We start from the raw sequence: 17,295 nt of genomic DNA, 5'->3' as shown, positions 1-17,295 counted from the left end.
CATATTGGTTCGGGTCGATTTCTGGGTTCTCTATTCTATTCCATTGATCTATATGTCTGTTCTTGTGCCAGTACCAGGCAGTTTTGAGAACAGTGGCTTTGTAATACAGCTTGATATCTGGTATTGAGATCCCACCTACTTTGTTCTTTCTCAGGATTGCTGCAGCTATTCGGGGTCTTTTTTTATTCCAGATGAATTTTTGGAGAGTTCGTTCTAGATCTGTGAAGTATGCCGTTGGTATTTTAATGGGAAGTGCGTTGAATTTATAGATTGCTTTGGGTAGTATGGACATTTTAATGATGTTGATTCTACCAATCCATGAACACGGTATGTTCTTCCATCTGTTTATGTCTTCCTCTATCTCTTTTTTCAACGTCCTGTAGTTTTCTGAGTAGAGGTCTTTTACCTCTTTAGTTAAGTTTATTCCTAGGTAGCTTAATTTTTTTGGTGCGATGGTAAATGGGATTGTTTTTATAATCTCTCTTTCTGAAAGTTCACTATTGGTGTATAGAAATGCCTCAGATTTCTTGGGGTTAATTTTGTATCCTGCTACATTGCCAAATTCATGTATTAAGTCTAGTAGTTTTTTGATGGAGTCTTTAGGGTTTTGTATGTATATCATCATGTCGTCTGCAAATAAGGACAGTTTTACTTCCTCTTTTCCAATTTGGATGCCTTTTATTTCTTCTTCTTGCCTAATTATGGCTAATAATACTTCCAGTACTATGTCGAACAGGAGTGGTGAGAGTGGGCATCCCTGTCTTGTTCCTGTTTTTAGGGGAAATGGTGTTAGTTTTTGTCCATTGAGTATGATGTTGGCTGTGGGTTTGTCATATATGGCTTTTATTATGTTGAGGTATGATCCTTCTATTCCCACCTTGCTGAGAGTTTTTATCAAAAATGGGTGTTGGATTTTGTCAAATGCTTTTTCTGCATCAATTGATATGACTATGTGGTTTTTTTCTTTCAATATGTTAATGTGATGTATCACGTTTATTGATTTTCGGATATTGTACCATCCTTGCATCACCTAGATTTCTTTAATCTATTTTATATATTATTTTAAATGGCAAGTATTTTCACAAGGGAATTCATTATTTAATAATTCTTATTCATTCAATTAAGTCATTTGGAAATTAATTATTAATAAGTCTAAAAACATGAATAGTTAGGGTGACACTGAGAACCATATTTTAAAAATTCACCCCCCTCGAAAAGAAAATCATAACCTTGTGAAGACAGGTGTGGTTTGAAGCACATCCCTCTTCAGACCTTCAAGGTGACTCTAATATCCAACCTGCTGGAATCACTTCTCACTCCTCCAGAACAAGTTAATAATCACTGATCTGGAAGAATGAACATGTACAAATATAAAGAAAAATTCTGAAAAATATGAGTAAGTTTTGGAAATTAGGGAGATAGAGAGAGAGAGAGAAAGAGAGAGAGAGAGAAGGAAGGAAGGAAGGAAGGAAGGAAGGAAGGAAGGAAGGAAGGAAGGAAGGAAGGAAGGAATGGGATATGCTCTAACACCTTAAGGAGTTATTATGGGAGGTGTGAAAGAATGGTAACTGAAATGAAAGAAAGAAAGAAAGAAAGAAAGAAAGAAAGAAAGAAAGAAAGAAAGAAAGAAAGAAAGAAAGAAAGAAATTAACTTCTATTAATACTAATTTACCTTTTAGGAAAAAATATGGTACTCCTTTCCACTTTCAGCCATTTCGTTGTTTTTCCTGGTTAGCATTGTCTGAAATGCAGCTTTACTGTGAAACTAATGAAGATCAAGCTCAGGCCCCTAACTGGCCTAGGCCATTTCCAAGCTTGGGAAGGGAGGAGTAGTAGCCACTTCACATAGTTATAAATTTTGTAAAATTTGCAAAAGTAAGAATTTTTTTTTTGCATTTTTAAAAGCGGACTCTCCAAATTGCATGCCCTTCATGTGCCATAAAATCTGGAACCCACCCTTGATTCCATGGCTGATTGGTGGTCAGACAGGAGTATATTCAGAATAACCCCTATTAAAATGCCTTTTAACACGCCAGCCTTCTTAGTGCCTTTCCAGATGATTCATTCAAACAAACTAATGAACCTCATTGGTGATAAGATTCTTTGTTTAAAAAAGTGATTCCTAGCCAAAATTAAAAAAAAAATAGTAATAATAACATTCATTTGAAGTAGAGCCATACAGGCTTCCATAGTAAATAATAACCAGGATATACAGTGGGGCCTTGACTTACGAGTGTCCCGACTAAAGAGTTTTTCGAGATATGAGCCGTCTCTCGGCCAATTTTTTGCTTTGAGTTGCGAGCTAAAATTCGGGTTACGAGCCAGCTTCAGATACCCCACCGCTAGTTGGCGCAGCGAATGTCACAGTGAACGCCACAACATCAGCCCAGCATCACATGTCTCACTCGTTCACTTTAATGATTTGACATACGAGTAATTTGAGTTACGAGCTCGGTCACGGAACGAATTAAACTCGTAAGTCAAGGCCCCACTGTAGTAAGTACTAGTGCTGAATCCAATGATATTAATGCATTCATAATACAAATATTTACTGAGCAGCTATCATGTGCCAGACACTATTCTAGGTGCTGGGATACATTAATGAACAAAGCAGATCAAAATCTCTGCATTTGTAGAGCTTACAATTCAATGAGAAGGGTAAGATAAACGGAATTTTAAAAGTTTAGCAGAGGCTGATAAATGCTGGGAAGAAAAATAAAAATGAAAGGAGACTAGAAAAGGCAATTATTTTATTTTACTTTTTTGTTCATCCTCACCCAAGGAAATTATTTTTTTTCATTGCTTTCCAGAGAGTGGAAGGGAAGAAGGGATGGGAGAGAGAGAGAAACACTGATGTGAGAAAGACACACACATTGACTTGTTGCCTTTTGCACACACCTTGTCTGGAGGCGGAGAGCAAACTCACAACCCAGATACAGCCCTTGACTGGGAATCAAACCCTCAACCCTTTGGTGTCCAGGCAGAGGCTCCAAACATTGAGCCACACCAGCCAGGGCACAATTATATCTTTTAATGGCAACTTTATTTTTTCCAGTTTTATGGACATATAATTGACATAAAACACTTTGTAAGTTTTATGCACACAACGTAGTGATTTTATACATGTATATATTGCAAAATGATCATCACAATAAGGTTAGTTAACTGATCCACCACCTCATATAGTGACAACTCTTTTTTTGTGGTGAGAATTTTTGAAATTTGTTTTCTTAGCAATTTAAAATAGACAATACAGTATTATTAACTACTAGAGGCCCGATGCATGAAATTCATGTAAGGGGCTCGACCCTCGAAGCCGCGGCAGCTGCCCTTGGCCCTCGCAGCTGCAACGGCAGCCCTGGCTTCATCCAGAAGGTCATCCAGAAGGACGTCCGGACGTTCGTTCAGCTGTCCGGTCTAATTAGCATATTCTGCTTTTATTATTATAGATAGTCATCACCCTATACATTATATCCATGAACTTACTCATCTTATAACTGGAAGTTATAACCACCTTCACCTATTTCGCCCACACCCCACCTCCAAACCTTGTCAACTACCAACCTGTTCTCTGTTTCTACAAGTTTGTTTTTTTCCACATATAAGTGAGATCATGTAGTATTTGTCTTAGTTTTTCTGACTTATGCCACTTAGCATAATGCCCTCAAGTTTCATCTATATTGTTGCAAATGGCAGGATTTCCTTTCATTTATAGCTGAATAATATTACATTGTGTGTGTGAATCACTTTTTCTTTATCTGTCCATTGGTTCATGAACACTTAGGTTGTTTCCATGTCTTGCCTATTTGTAGATAATATTGCAATGAACATGTGGGGCGGGTACAGATAGAGATTTTATTTCCTTTGAAGGTATACCCAGAACTGAGATTGCTGAATTATATAGTAGTCCTATTTCTAATTTCTTGAGAAAGCTCCACACTCTTTTCCATAGTGGCTGCACCAATTTGCATTCCCACCAACAGGGCACAACAGTTTCTCTCACCAGGAGGCTAGAAAGTGCCAGGAGATTAGGGTAGCCTGGGACTGTCTCACCATGAAGGTGACATTGAACTGATATCTGGGTAAAGAATATTCCAGGCAAAGTGGACTGTGAGTGTAAAGGCCCTGGGGAGGATGCACACACACGTGTTCAAAGGACAGACAGGGAGGTGAGAGGCTAAGGCACAGTGAGCAAGAGGGTATAGGTACAGGATGAGACTGGAGAGGTCTCAGGGGCTCACATTACTCAGAACGGGCCTGAACCACTGTGAGGACATTGTATTGTTAGAGAAAGAGAAATGTCCCCCTCTACTCTTCTTCAATTCCTATAGCAGGACAAATAATAAAATTGACCTAACACCAGGTCAACAGGAGAAAACCCAATCAATATGTGCGCACGTGAGATTATAAATGATGCTCCAAGAAAGGATGAACCGGCAGCTTTTTATGCTTTTTAGACAAACAATGTATCTGCTAAGATGACAAAGGACAAAGACACTTAGGTTTGGGTGTTCCTTAGTGAGAAATCTAAACAAAGTTCGGGTTCCGATAGTAAATTTAGTAAAGAAATAACCTGCTTTTGTTTATGTCAGCTTTTCTGCCTTGGATTGCTTAACTTTGGCAATAAGGGCGTCTCTCTTGGTCCCCCTCAAGCTAGGAGGGCACCTTCCATGGGGAAGATTTACTTCCTGTATTTGAGGAGACAAGGGAGGGTGAAAGGTGCCCTTCTTGCATCAGCTGCTAGTCAAGCAACTTTATTTCCAAGTAACCAATATGCTCTGGTGGGATATTTGGGGATGGCCTGCTCTGGCTCCAATTGTATTTACTTTGAATAAAATGGGAAACCATTAGGAGGCGGTAAGCAGGAACTCACATGCGCACTGCTCTTCCCATGCGCACTCTTCCTGTGAGATCCACAAATGAAAACAGGATTCAGGGGAAAGGAATGCATGCTTGCTTGCTTTATTCTAATCACAGAGAAGCCTGAATGAAATTTTCAGATAAATGGAGGGCCTATCAACAACTACAAAAACAGACACTTTCCACTGTGAGCACATATCCAAGTTAAATGTATATTTACGACTCGAGCTGTGGATCATTTCTAGAGAATTGCTGCAAACATGGACCTTAGTCTGCTGGCTGCAGGCTTGCCTCTACCTCCCAGCTGCACCGCAGGCACACATTAGGACCCATTTGAGATCCTTTTTTAAGCAGAGTTTCTGTTAAGGAAAGTTTCATTTAAGAAAATCATTTAAAAATAACCTATAAACCTCAAATAAAACAATTCTAGGTTTGGGCTTTCAAAGTTTTAGATCTCATAAGCATTTTTTGAGAAAAAATGGCCTTATCCAATCTCATTTGGCAAAAACCCACTAAGCAAGTCCAGCTTGTCCCTTCTGGTTTCTAGTCCAAATATCAAACTCGTGCTATGATTTTCATCTTGAATCTCTTTATTGCCCTATGTTACTTGGGAGCGTCATTGATGAGTCAGGAACAAATGTTTCCAGAAATCACCTAATATTTCTACTGATAAATAAGCATGCACCTTGCACCTTTGTTCCAGGCTTTTGTTTATAAAATCCATCTGTGAAAATAAAAGGTAAAATGCCCCTGTGCTTAAATGTTAGTCCTCTGTGCAAATATATATATATATATTCTGCAAGCTAACATGCATACTTTGCTTACCTGTATGATTCACTGACATGGCTAAATATCATGTCCTCTCAGGGCATCCCATTTAAATTCGAGATGCAGATTTTTATTGATTAAGGAAGATTGCCATTTGTGCCTATCACTGTAAAATACTATTTCCTAGAGTCTCAGCTTTGTGGTTAATCTGATCAAAGTAAATATTAAAGTAAAGAATTTTGAGAAGCAGTTTTTGTTAATTCCAGAGAAACTATTTGATCCTCGGGGAAATCTTGAATGAGAAATATCACTGGCATTAGTTAGGAACAGGTTTCATAGTTCTGTGGCATTGATAACAATAAATAAACTATTATAAAGAGAAATCATATGTTTTAGTAATTATCCAACTTTGGTTACACTTAAGCTCAAGGATGAACCACCTCCCTCCCCCTGAGTGGCAAGCATCAACATGGATGCTGTTACATAACCAACTGCAGGGGTTTCATTATACAGGGGAGATTCGGGCACAGGAAAATAAATAGCAGTGTAACTGCGACCTGAAGTCCCCAGGGTACACCCAGTTGCTGGAGACCTAAGGTCTGAGAGGCTATTTCTGCTCATTATATTCAGTGGAGTCCCACCCAGGCTGCTGGTACCTCCATGTCTTCCACGGTTCCCAGCAGGAAATTGTTCTTTCTCCTCAGTGAGGAATATCTAGAGAAAAATCAACAGTCTCCACCCTCTGCCCAATGTTATCTCACTGGAACTGTGGAGCGGGGTGGAGATGTAAAGGCAGCTAAAGTTTTTTGAACAATCTGACTCCAGCATCTGTCACCTCATTGATGGTCAGGGTGATTCGGGTGACTTGACTGACCAGTGATCAGTTCCTTTGCCCTCTCATCTCTCCCTTTGGGTTGTTCGCAAAGCGATGTACTCAGGTAGAGAGGATGACCTAGATGGCAAGTCCCCCTCAGAGATAGAGAGAAATAACAATAAAAATAACAATAGCTGCTAGATATTGGGAATATACTAGCTGCCAGGCAGCATGCTAACATTTTTTTCTCTTCTAATCCATATAGTGGCCCTAGAGTTAGATATCAGGAAATGGAGGCTTAGAAAGGTACAGTAAACGTGCCCCATAGCACGCAACTAGAAAGTGGCAGAACCAAGGGGTGACATTTAACCTACATTGTCTAACCCCCATCCTAACAGGAACATTTTTGGTCCTTCCCCAACTCCCAACAGGGGTTGCATTAAAACCTCATCCCAGAATTAGCCTTGGTCTTATAAGTTGATCAGAATGTTACTTTCAAAGAGTTAGCATTTGAAGCTGTATCCAGGTGAGGAAGCTAAGAGATGTTAATGGTTAACAGGAGGCTGTACAATAGAGACATAAACACAGGGCCATTCTCCCAGGCTCTACAGTCACACAGGTTGAGTTGGAAACCCACTTACAAACTATATAACCTTGAACACATCATTTAACATAGAGCCACTTCTCTATGCCTCAACTTCCTTGTGGGTCAAATGGAAAGCATAGTGCCTACTTCAAAGGGCTATTGTGAAGATTCAATGATAATGCATATGAAGCATAGAGCACAATGCCTGGCACATCGAAAGTGCTCCAAGAGTTTTATTACCATTCTCATCATTCTAGTTATTATTATCACCATCATTATTATACTCGGATATTACTACTCATTGAATGAAGAAGGATTGCCTTGATTTGCCCCAGACCTAACCATTCCCAAGGGGAGCTCCTTAGTTCTAATATTTGAAGGAGTTAATTAATTAGCCTTTCGGTGGGGAAGGGATAGTGCTTTTGTTTATTCATTTATTTTTATACTTGTTGATTTCTTTTTCATTTCAAAATCACTGTGCTTATTTTAGTCAATAAAAAATTTGTAAGCATAGCAAATAGTCTTCCCCATCTCACGCCCCTGAGGTCAATGTTAAAAGTTGGTATGTGCCTCTCCATGTATTTCTGTATAATAAGATTCTTTCTCTGACACTCCTCACCAAACTTTCCATAAACATACTTAGCCCTACCTATTAGGTTGAACCATATGAAATTACCATTTTTGTAGGTCCCTGCTATTCTTTAATAATATGAACCCTCAAATTGAGCCAGACTAAATGTCCTGTTTTATACACATGCCTTACTTATTCCTTCTTGGGTTTGCTTCTGCTGCTTCACTTGTACTACACACCCTCCGCTCCCATCCTCTCAGTTTTTTCAGGCTTCTGTAACAAATTGCCATTGATGGGGTGGTTCATAAACAGCAGAAATTTATTCCTCACAGTTCTGGAGGCAGGGACGCCCAAGATCAAGGCACCAGAAGATTCAGTGTCTGGTAAGGGCCCACTTCTTACATGTTGGAAGGGCCAAGGGAGTTCTCTGGGCCTCTTTTATAAGGCACTAATTCCATTCATGAGGGCTCCACCCTCCTGACCTCATCACTTCCCAAAGGCCCCATCTCCAAATAAGACCACATTGGGAATTAAATTTCAGCATATAAATTTTGAGAGACACAAACATTCCATCTATGGTTCCCACCCTAACTCTACCCTGTCTGGACATTTTTTATCTGCCCTTCAAGGAAACATATCCTTCAGCTTCTTAAACTTCCTTTATATTCATTGTCTAAATCAAATTCTCTGATTGCCTATATAACACAATTTAATAAGTTATTATTTATACTAGAGGCCTGGTGCATGAAATTCGTGCAAGAGTAGGCCTTCCTCCCCCAGCTGCTGGCACCGGCTTCCCTCCAGCCGCTGGCAGGCACCCAGGACCTGGGCTTCCCTCACAGCCCTGGCGTCGTCTGGAACAGTGGTTCTCAACCTGTGGGTCACAACCCCTTTGGAGGTCGAACGACCCTTTCACAGGGGTCTCCTAAGACCATCCTGCATATCAGATATTTACATTACAATTCATAACAGTAGCAACATTACAGTTATGAAGTAGCAATGAAAATAATTTTATGGTTGGGTCACAACATGAGGAACTGTATTTAAAGGGCCAGAAGGATGAGAACCACTGGTCTGGAAGGTCATCCGGAAGGATGTCCAGAAAGACGTCTGGTCTAATTAGCATATTACCATTTTATTATTATAGATAATATTTAATACAGATGTGACATGTTTTGTTCTTTTTCTTCTCTATGGCTTTATGTTATATTGCCTTATAGAGAAGTATTATGTTCAAATCTCTGTATTTATTTAAATTCTAATCTAAGGTTGTAGGAGAAACTATAAAAGTTTGCTCACTGAATCTTTCATAATGCAACGTCTGTTTTTCTGTAAAATCATCCACCAATACTGGCATTTGCTAATGCTTCTGTCTAGGGATTCTGTAATATTACTGAATTACTCTTTCTTGGTAATGAATTTTTATTATTGAAACATTTAATGTAATGGAAATCAACCTTGCAAATAACCTCAGAGCCTGGATGCACCTCCCTCCAAAAACTGTATTCTGAATAAACTTGTTACCAAAATTTAGAGTCATTCCCCAGACCATTAGTGATACTGTTGTTACCTTACCCCAACACAATAGGTTTTCCATTTTTATTTATGGAAATTCAATTAAGGCTTCTTAAGGTTTTGTTGTTGTTGTTTTTTAAATAAAAGTCTAATAAAACATCAGTGACCATCTTTAGATCTTTATTCTCAATCTGTTGGTAAAGCTAATAGTAGTATTTTTAGATTGACATAATTTTATCAATATTTGGTCATTACTTCCTATAAATTGTGAGATTTTATTTTTTGCATAACATTTAAGATGTTTTCATGAGTCTTTTTTTATTTTTTTTTCAATTATAGTTTACATTCAATATTATTTTGTATTGGTTTCAGATGTATAGCATAGTGGTTAGACAATCATATACTTTACAAAGTGGTCCCTTTGATATTTGCAGTTCCCACCTGGCACCATACATAGTTATTACAATATTATTGATTATATTCTCTACACTATAACTTTCATTCCTGTGACTCTTTTGTAACTACCAATTTTTATTTCTTAATCCCTTCACCATTTTTACCCAGCCACCCAACCCCTCTTCCCTCTGGCAACATCAGACTGTTCTCTGTGTCTATGAGTCTGTTTCTATTTTGTTTGTTCGTTTATTTTGTTCTTTAGTTTCCACATATAAGTGAAATCATATGTTACTTTTCTTCCTCTTTCTGACTTATTTCACAGAGTGTAACTCTAGGTCCCTCTGTCTGTCATGAGTCTGTAAGAACAAGTTTAGGCCTTAAAGTTAATTTACAATAGATTTTCCTTATTTAAGAAAATGATCTCCATCTAGTGGACAACATGTTATATTACAGCCTGCAAAGAAAAGTAGCAAAGCCCCTAAAATAGCCCATATTAAGCATTTTGTGATCTATTAATATTTTTTCTCTTAATAGGTAATGTCAATTGTTTTAAGATATTTATCAGTATTTTTCTAAGCCTTATAGTGGAGAGTCTCTGTTAGTTAAGACTTGCTTAATGTCATTAGAAAAATATAATAATAAAAAACACAAATTGCTGATTTGGTGGTTATATTGATATTTACTCAATTGAACGAAGAAAATTAAACTAAAAATTTCACTCCTTTATTTCCTAGATTTTTGATAATGCATAGCAAGGAGGGGATACTCACTTTTTTTTTTTTTTAAATGGAAGAACAGACAAGATTGTGCTTGTTCAGGATGGTATGGCTATAGACCAGGGGTGGGCAAACTTTTTGACTCGAGGGCCACAATGGGTTCTTAAACTGGACCGGAGGGCCAGAACAAAAGCATGGATGGAGTGTTTGTGTGAACTAATATAAATTCAAAGTAAACATCATTACATAAAAGGGTACGGTCTTTTTTTTTTTAGTTTTATTCATTTCAAACGGGCCGGATCCGGCCCGCGGGCCGTAGTTTGCCCACGGCTGCTATAGACAATGCAATATATAGATAAGGTATTATATAATAGTTCACTTGAAGCCTATATAATTTTATTAACCAACTAGAGGCCCGGTGCACAAATTCGTGCACAGATGGGGTCCCTCGGCCTGCAATCGGAGCCGATCGGGGCCAGCCAGGGGTAGGGACCACGGGAGGTTGACTGGCTGGCTGCAGGAGGTTGGCTGTGGGAGCGCACTAACCACCAGGGGGCAGCTCCTGTGTTGAGCATCTGCCCCCTGGTGGTCAGTGCGCATCATAGCTACCAGCCAGTCATCCGGTTGTCCAGTAGTAATGGTCACTTAGGCTTATATATATATATATAGATGTCACCTCAATAAATGTAATAAAATTTACAATAAATAAAACACTAAGAATAACTTCATTTTCAAGAGAAATAAAAATAACTCCTTTTTATGTGGTCACGTGATTAAGTCATCCTCACACTGAAGAGCTTCCATGACTACCGTCTTAAAACAGAAATCTCCTACCCTCCTCCTATTCAGAGGTCTTGCATGTCTTTCAGATGTGTACTCAATGCCTTCAAAAGTCCTCTTTAAATAAAATACTTTTCTTTTATAAGACTTTTCAGATATCCCAGCCTGGATCAATCTTATCTTCTTCAGTTTTTGTATCTTGGTGTGCTCATATTAGGTGCTTAGTAAATGCTTATTTAATTAAGCATATCCATGAAGAGCTTTTCAGAGACCCCCAAACCGTCTCTTTAATGATTAGAGGTTCCTTTCCCCTGTGGCCTTCCTCAGGATTGCCAAAATTCCCACATACATGAAGTGGCACCTTTCTAGGTGAAACAAATGTTCCCAGTTTGGGTGTTACAGTTACTAGCACACATTTGTGGTTTACATAATATACATTAGAACTGGAAGAACTTCTGAAACAATAGATGATTGAATCCAGTTAGTTCAGTAACTTTGGTCAGTTAACTAACTTTCCTAGGAGCTAGTATTCTTTTCTATAAAATGAGCCTATTAATCTCTCATTGTCCTTCAAGGACCAAAGCAATGCATTTATAAAGTGACACAATTCTAAGAAAATGTTAAATTGGAAGACATGTCTGTGACTAGTAAAGCTACATTATGAATTTTTCCTATTTTTTTTTAAATAGGTGGATTGATTTAGAGTCAATATTTATTTAATCATAGATTCATAGGTGATCCATGTAACATTCAACCCCTAGCTTTTTCTTCCACTTTGGCTTCTAATATTTGTGTTATAACACTCTTTATTAATAATTCCAATGGATAAAATAAAATAATGTTTTGAAATTAGCTGGTTAATAGTCTGGATAAAGGTTCTACTGAGAAAAACGTTAATAACAACTAAACTTGAATTCATTTATTTATTTATCCACTCAACAATCTTTAACCACATACCTGAGCTATCACCCTCCTCTTGAAAGAACACATGCGAGGTGTCTTTATTTTAATACTGGTTGATGTTTGACTAGAAAGCTCTTTGTGGAAAGTTTATCTAGATGTTAAAAACTGTGCATATGTGGTTCTTTTTTCCCCTCAACTCTAAAATCTGTATTGCCAAGCACAGTGCCTTTCATTCATTCAGGCATTCATTCAAACCGCTTAGTAATGGTTTCTGAAGTGCTAAGAGCACTCAGAGCCTCCATTTTCAGAGAGCTCACAGTCTAGGAATGGAAACCAAGTAGTAAGACCTTCTATTCCTGGTTAATGCTACAGATAAGGAGTGGGAAAGTGCCTTGGGAGCACAGAGAAGGGCATCTCATGCCTTTCAAGCAAAGACTAAATCCTCAAGGATGGATACAATTAGGTCACTGAAGCTTTGGCAGTGATTTCCTGACATGGTGGTTCAATATGAGAGGAGTTGCAATGTTGAGGCTGGGGAAATCGTCAACTATAATTGAAGATGGATTAATAGGACTCTTTCTCTCTAGCCAAGAAATTTGGGCTTTATCCTGAGGACAATAATGAGCTACTAAAAGGTTTTAAATTGATAAATGACATAGACTTACCATTTAAGAAGAATCACTCTTGGTCCAGGGTAGAAAATGGATGCAAGAGACTAATTTAAAGGCTGTTATAAAATGTAGGTGAGAGTTGATGGAACCCTGGACTCGATGTATTGGCAGTGAATGGAGGGAAGAGGCTATAATAGAAATTGATGATTGGATAAGTATAGGCAGAAAGGGAGAAAAGCCAGCCCAGGTTTAGGGAAGCAATGATATTGGGTATATAAGAAGAACTTGTTGAATTGAACCCAAATATTTAGTCAATGACTATGTATTTGTTCTTTTCCTGAAAGGAATTCTGTACTTAGGAGAATTATTCTTTTCAGAATGATTCCTTTTAACTAAAGTTGAGTTGAGGAATCTTTTTTTTTTGCCAAGGGCCATTTGAATATTTGTAACATCATTCGAGGGCCTACAAAATTATCAGCTTAAAAATTAGCCTGCTATATTTGGTCAAACATTTAATTAACTCACCACTAATATCTTGGCAGGGCCAGAGCAAATGATTTTGCAGGCCTTATACAGCCCACCGGCCAGATGTTCCCCACCCTTGGTAGAGAGACCTATGTCTTGTATCGAGTTGGTTAACAAAAGTATCAAGTATCCCAAAGCTTAGGAAGACAAGAGTATGAGGTCAATGTGTTTCTTTACTTTTGTGTATTGTAGTATTATTGTTTTTTAACACCAGGAATCAGCTATAAATTTTCCTATTGTCAATTCCTAAACTGAAATCTCCCTTTACTAAAATGTCAACATGCAAGTATTCACTTCAATGCCATTTCTTCTCCTTCCTTTATAGTTTCGATGTGGACAATGGCACATCTGCGGGACGGAGTCCCTTGGATCCCATGACCAGCCCAGGATCTGGGCTAATTCTCCAAGCAAACTTTGTCCACAGTCAACGTCGCGAGTCGTTTCTGTATCGATCCGACAGCGATTATGACCTCTCTCCAAAGTCTATGTCCCGGAACTCCTCCATCGCCAGTGATATGTAAGTACAAGAGTGGGCAAAGAGAAGAGGGAGCTTTTATAGAAAATCAATTTAGTTTATCTCTAGAGTTGATGATGTCATAAAACCAATGATATTCGTTTGCCGTATCATTCTAGAATTTAGAAAGAATGATGAGGGAAATCATGCAATCTGAAGATAAATGGTAGATTTAACTTGAGGACACTGTCACTCTTGAAAAGAAACATTTATTTTCCCACAGATACATTGTCTGGGAAAAGTGAGAGTTAAATTTTTAATGGAAACATTTACACTTAAAAATCTATATATATAAAAGTCTAAGTGAACATTCAACTGTTCGACCAGTAGCTATGATGCGCACTGACCACCAGGAGGCAGACACTCAATGTGCAGGCATGGAAACATGGAACAGACTGATGAATCTCAGAGGGACTGGGAGAGGGGAGGGGGTAGGAAGAGATTAACCAAAGATCTTATATGCAGACTAGAGGCCCGGTGCACAGGTTTGTGCACTGGTGGGGTCCCTCAGCTTGGCCTGTGGGATTGGCCTGAAACCGGCAGTCTGACATCCCCCGAGGGGTCCCAGATTGTGAGAGGGCACAGGCCAGGCCGAGGGGCCCCACTGATGCACGAATCTGTGCACTGGGCCTCTAGTTAGCTTATATTCACATTGGTCCTGAGTTTTAGCTACCCAGTCACATGCATATTTTCTAGAATTTCGAAAAACTTTAAGCTCAGTTTGAAAACCCCTGTGATATTACAGTGCACAGCATTTTGAATATATCTCAATTGATGTGCCATCCAGATGTTAGCGCTGGTTTGCCAGATCATTCGAGAGGTCTTTGTGGGGGGGGTTGCTTAAATTAAACGATTTCTGGAATATGAATTGCTAGAGGCAAGCACAGAAAATATTAGACAGACTTAAATATCATTTAAATAATGGTACAGCTTAGAAAATAATTAAGACTGATAAGCAGGTTTGCAGATCATACACTATTATTAGCTCATTTTCTCAGCACAATCCAATCCTGTGTTTATTGTCATGTTCTGCAGCTTTCTAAGTTGTGGAGACTTCTAAATAGAACCTTACTCTCACTCAATATTTGCACTGTCATTTGTGGCAATTCTTCCCTCTGTATGTAGTCATCCCCACTTCCCTCATCTGCATCTAGATATTTATCTAACAACATTGCCATTTTCTCGTGATACCATCTCAGAAACTCAGGACAGGTGGCAATTCATCGTACAGGAATTAACATATATGAGGCCTCTGAGGGTCTAGGATTATTCTTGGCATCCTAACAGATCACCTATTGGTCTGAATAGGGCTTTAGAAGTGAAATTGTACTTTTCCTCATTTTCACAACATAGAGCTGTGGGTTGCCATTTTATTAACACTTGTAAAGTGATAATACAATTAATGCTCTAGTCTCCCTAGGAATGAGCAACTAAACTGCAACCAATTTTTATTCAAATACTGAATTACTAAACTTTTCTGTGTAGCTATCCCTGGGTGAAGCATTGCAGGAAATATAATAAAATCATAAAACAATGTTCTTTATTTCAAACGATGCATAATCTGTGAAATAACAGATCTCGGATCAAATGGTTAGTGGAAAAGACAGTATGTGAGCCCTAATTTGTGTCCTTGTGGACTACAGGGAAAAGCATTTCACTGTCCACTTTAATAATGTACAAGGCTCTGCTATCTTTCAAAAGATATGCATTTTTCCTTTTTTTGCATTTAAAATTCGTCAATAAGTTATATCTCCCCAAAGATCTACATCTGTCCTCTACATTTCTTTACCATGTTGTGTTGCCTTAATATTCTGAAATCTATCTCCCATTCATACTGACCCCTGAAAATCCATTCATTCAAGACTTGAAATGAATACATTCCACTTCCATAAAGTGGAAGGCATGTTGCCAGTTATTAGACGAAGTGCATAGTGGTTTTCATCTCCCAGCTTTTATCATTGTTGTGTTCTCTGTTCCCTCCTACTCACAGGCCTCTCCTTTACCAGCTCCTCTTATCACCCCTTAGCATACTGCATTTCCCCAAAGTATAGCCCCTCACCCTCTGTAGCACTTAAACGCTTTCTATAAATCTGCACTTTCTTATCCCACTGTGTCTCACAATCGTTAATTAGTACATGTTCATCATTCGTAAATGAGCTTCAGATCTGTAGCACTTAATTGCATCCTGGAAATTGACACTTTTTTGTACTCATTAATTAGTACATACAGGTCTACAGTTGTTCTTATGGAAAATAATACAATAATTAATAAATGATAATACAAGAATAAACTGTTTTTGTGTACTCACAACTGTAAACCTATTTTTGCCCATTATTTATCATTAATTTCTTATATTAAGGTGTCCACTCTTCTTCATCCCAAAACAACTTCCTTTTTCCAATGGCTCTATTTCTATGTTATTTTTATCCCACTTTCTTGGGTTTGAAATTTAAGACATTTAAGACATTTAGTCATTCACTTACACATAATTAGCACACTTATGACGTTTATAATACCATCTCTGAGGCATTTACTAAACTATGGAAGCAGAGAGTAGTAGGAACGTTTGCCATCCAGGGAAAGCCAGGCTAAAGGAGCAACGTTTGCATACCATGAGGCACCAGAAATCATGGCTCAGTTAAGGAATGACAGTCTGGTTGGTGTGAGTAGGGAACTGTGACAGAAGAGAAAGACTATTTGAATACAATGTATGGGACCTAAAAGCCACAATAGTTTGTAGCTGGATTTGGCATGGTCAAATTCTTACTTTTATTGCATTCTGATTGATCTATTGTTGAATGATTACATATCAAAGTTACTGCAGGAAAGTGGATCATGTTGAAATTCACAGAAAAAAAGGTTAAATATGAAGGAGGTCCAGGTGCAGGGAGTGGTGCTGGGATGAAGAGGCTGGTCCAGATGCAAAGGGCTTACAGAATGGGGTGTTTGAGCAGGGGTGTGTGTGTGTGTGTGTGTGTGTGTGTGTGTGTGTGTGTGTGTGTTGGGGCACTGCCAGTGGAGAAGGAGAATGAAAGGAAATTCTCTTGATGATTTTATATGTGTTGCTCTAGTTACGCTTCCCTATTAAGAGAACCCCTTAGAAAGTTCAAATTCAAACAGTACCAGTGAAGGTTTGTGATTATCTATTTGAATGAAATATTTTGGAAAACCTTTAAATGCTCTTTAAATTGAAATATAACCATTTAATTTATTGAGAAAGTGAGAAGGAAAATATCACTTCCTAATAGACAGGATGTCATCACCTTATTGTTTATAAATAGGCACTCATTACATAGCTGAGGCACAAGGAGAAAGTAAGATGCATGATGGTTATAATAGTAATCATAGGCCCATTACATGCATATGCCACCCTTCACTTCTCCAAGTATCTTCACATCTGCTCTCTCATTTGGCACTTTTCACAGTCCCATGGATAGGGACACTCGTTATGTCATTTTACAGGTGAGAGATCTAAGGTCCTGAGAGCTTAACCTTTTTCAAAACATACAACAAACACTTTGATAGTTTCTAGGAGAACATTATTTTGATGAGGCCACTTAAGCAAAGTGCTATGCACTATTGCAGGAAAACTGCTGAGAAACAGAAGTACCTGTTGGCCAAATACATTGACCAAATTAGTTAGTCCGCACTGTGAGCATTTGGTTTTCATTTATATTTTAAGAATAAAATAAGATAATAGCTCAGATTGGTCAGAGAAGTAATAAAGAAACTATGT

General features: G+C 38.3%; 1 protein-coding gene across 2 annotated transcripts in view; it reads left to right on the top strand.

Moving 5' to 3' along the window:
- Positions 1-17,295, top strand: part of PDE4D (phosphodiesterase 4D, cAMP-specific) — a 1,047,082-nt gene that overhangs the window by 829,136 nt on the left and 200,651 nt on the right. For both annotated transcript variants that reach the window (XM_014548745.1, XM_005857916.2), the window contains one exon: positions 13,371-13,562. In XM_014548745.1, coding sequence (XP_014404231.1) covers positions 13,371-13,562 — 192 coding nt within the window. The remainder of the gene's footprint in view (positions 1-13,370; positions 13,563-17,295) is intronic.

The sequence above is a fragment of the Myotis brandtii genome, unplaced genomic scaffold (genome assembly GCF_000412655.1).
Source record: "Myotis brandtii unplaced genomic scaffold, ASM41265v1 scaffold115, whole genome shotgun sequence".
Classification (NCBI taxonomy): domain Eukaryota; kingdom Metazoa; phylum Chordata; class Mammalia; order Chiroptera; family Vespertilionidae; genus Myotis; species Myotis brandtii.
The sequence above is the reverse complement of the archived record's forward strand: the minus strand, read 5'-3'. Positions and strand labels throughout refer to the sequence as shown.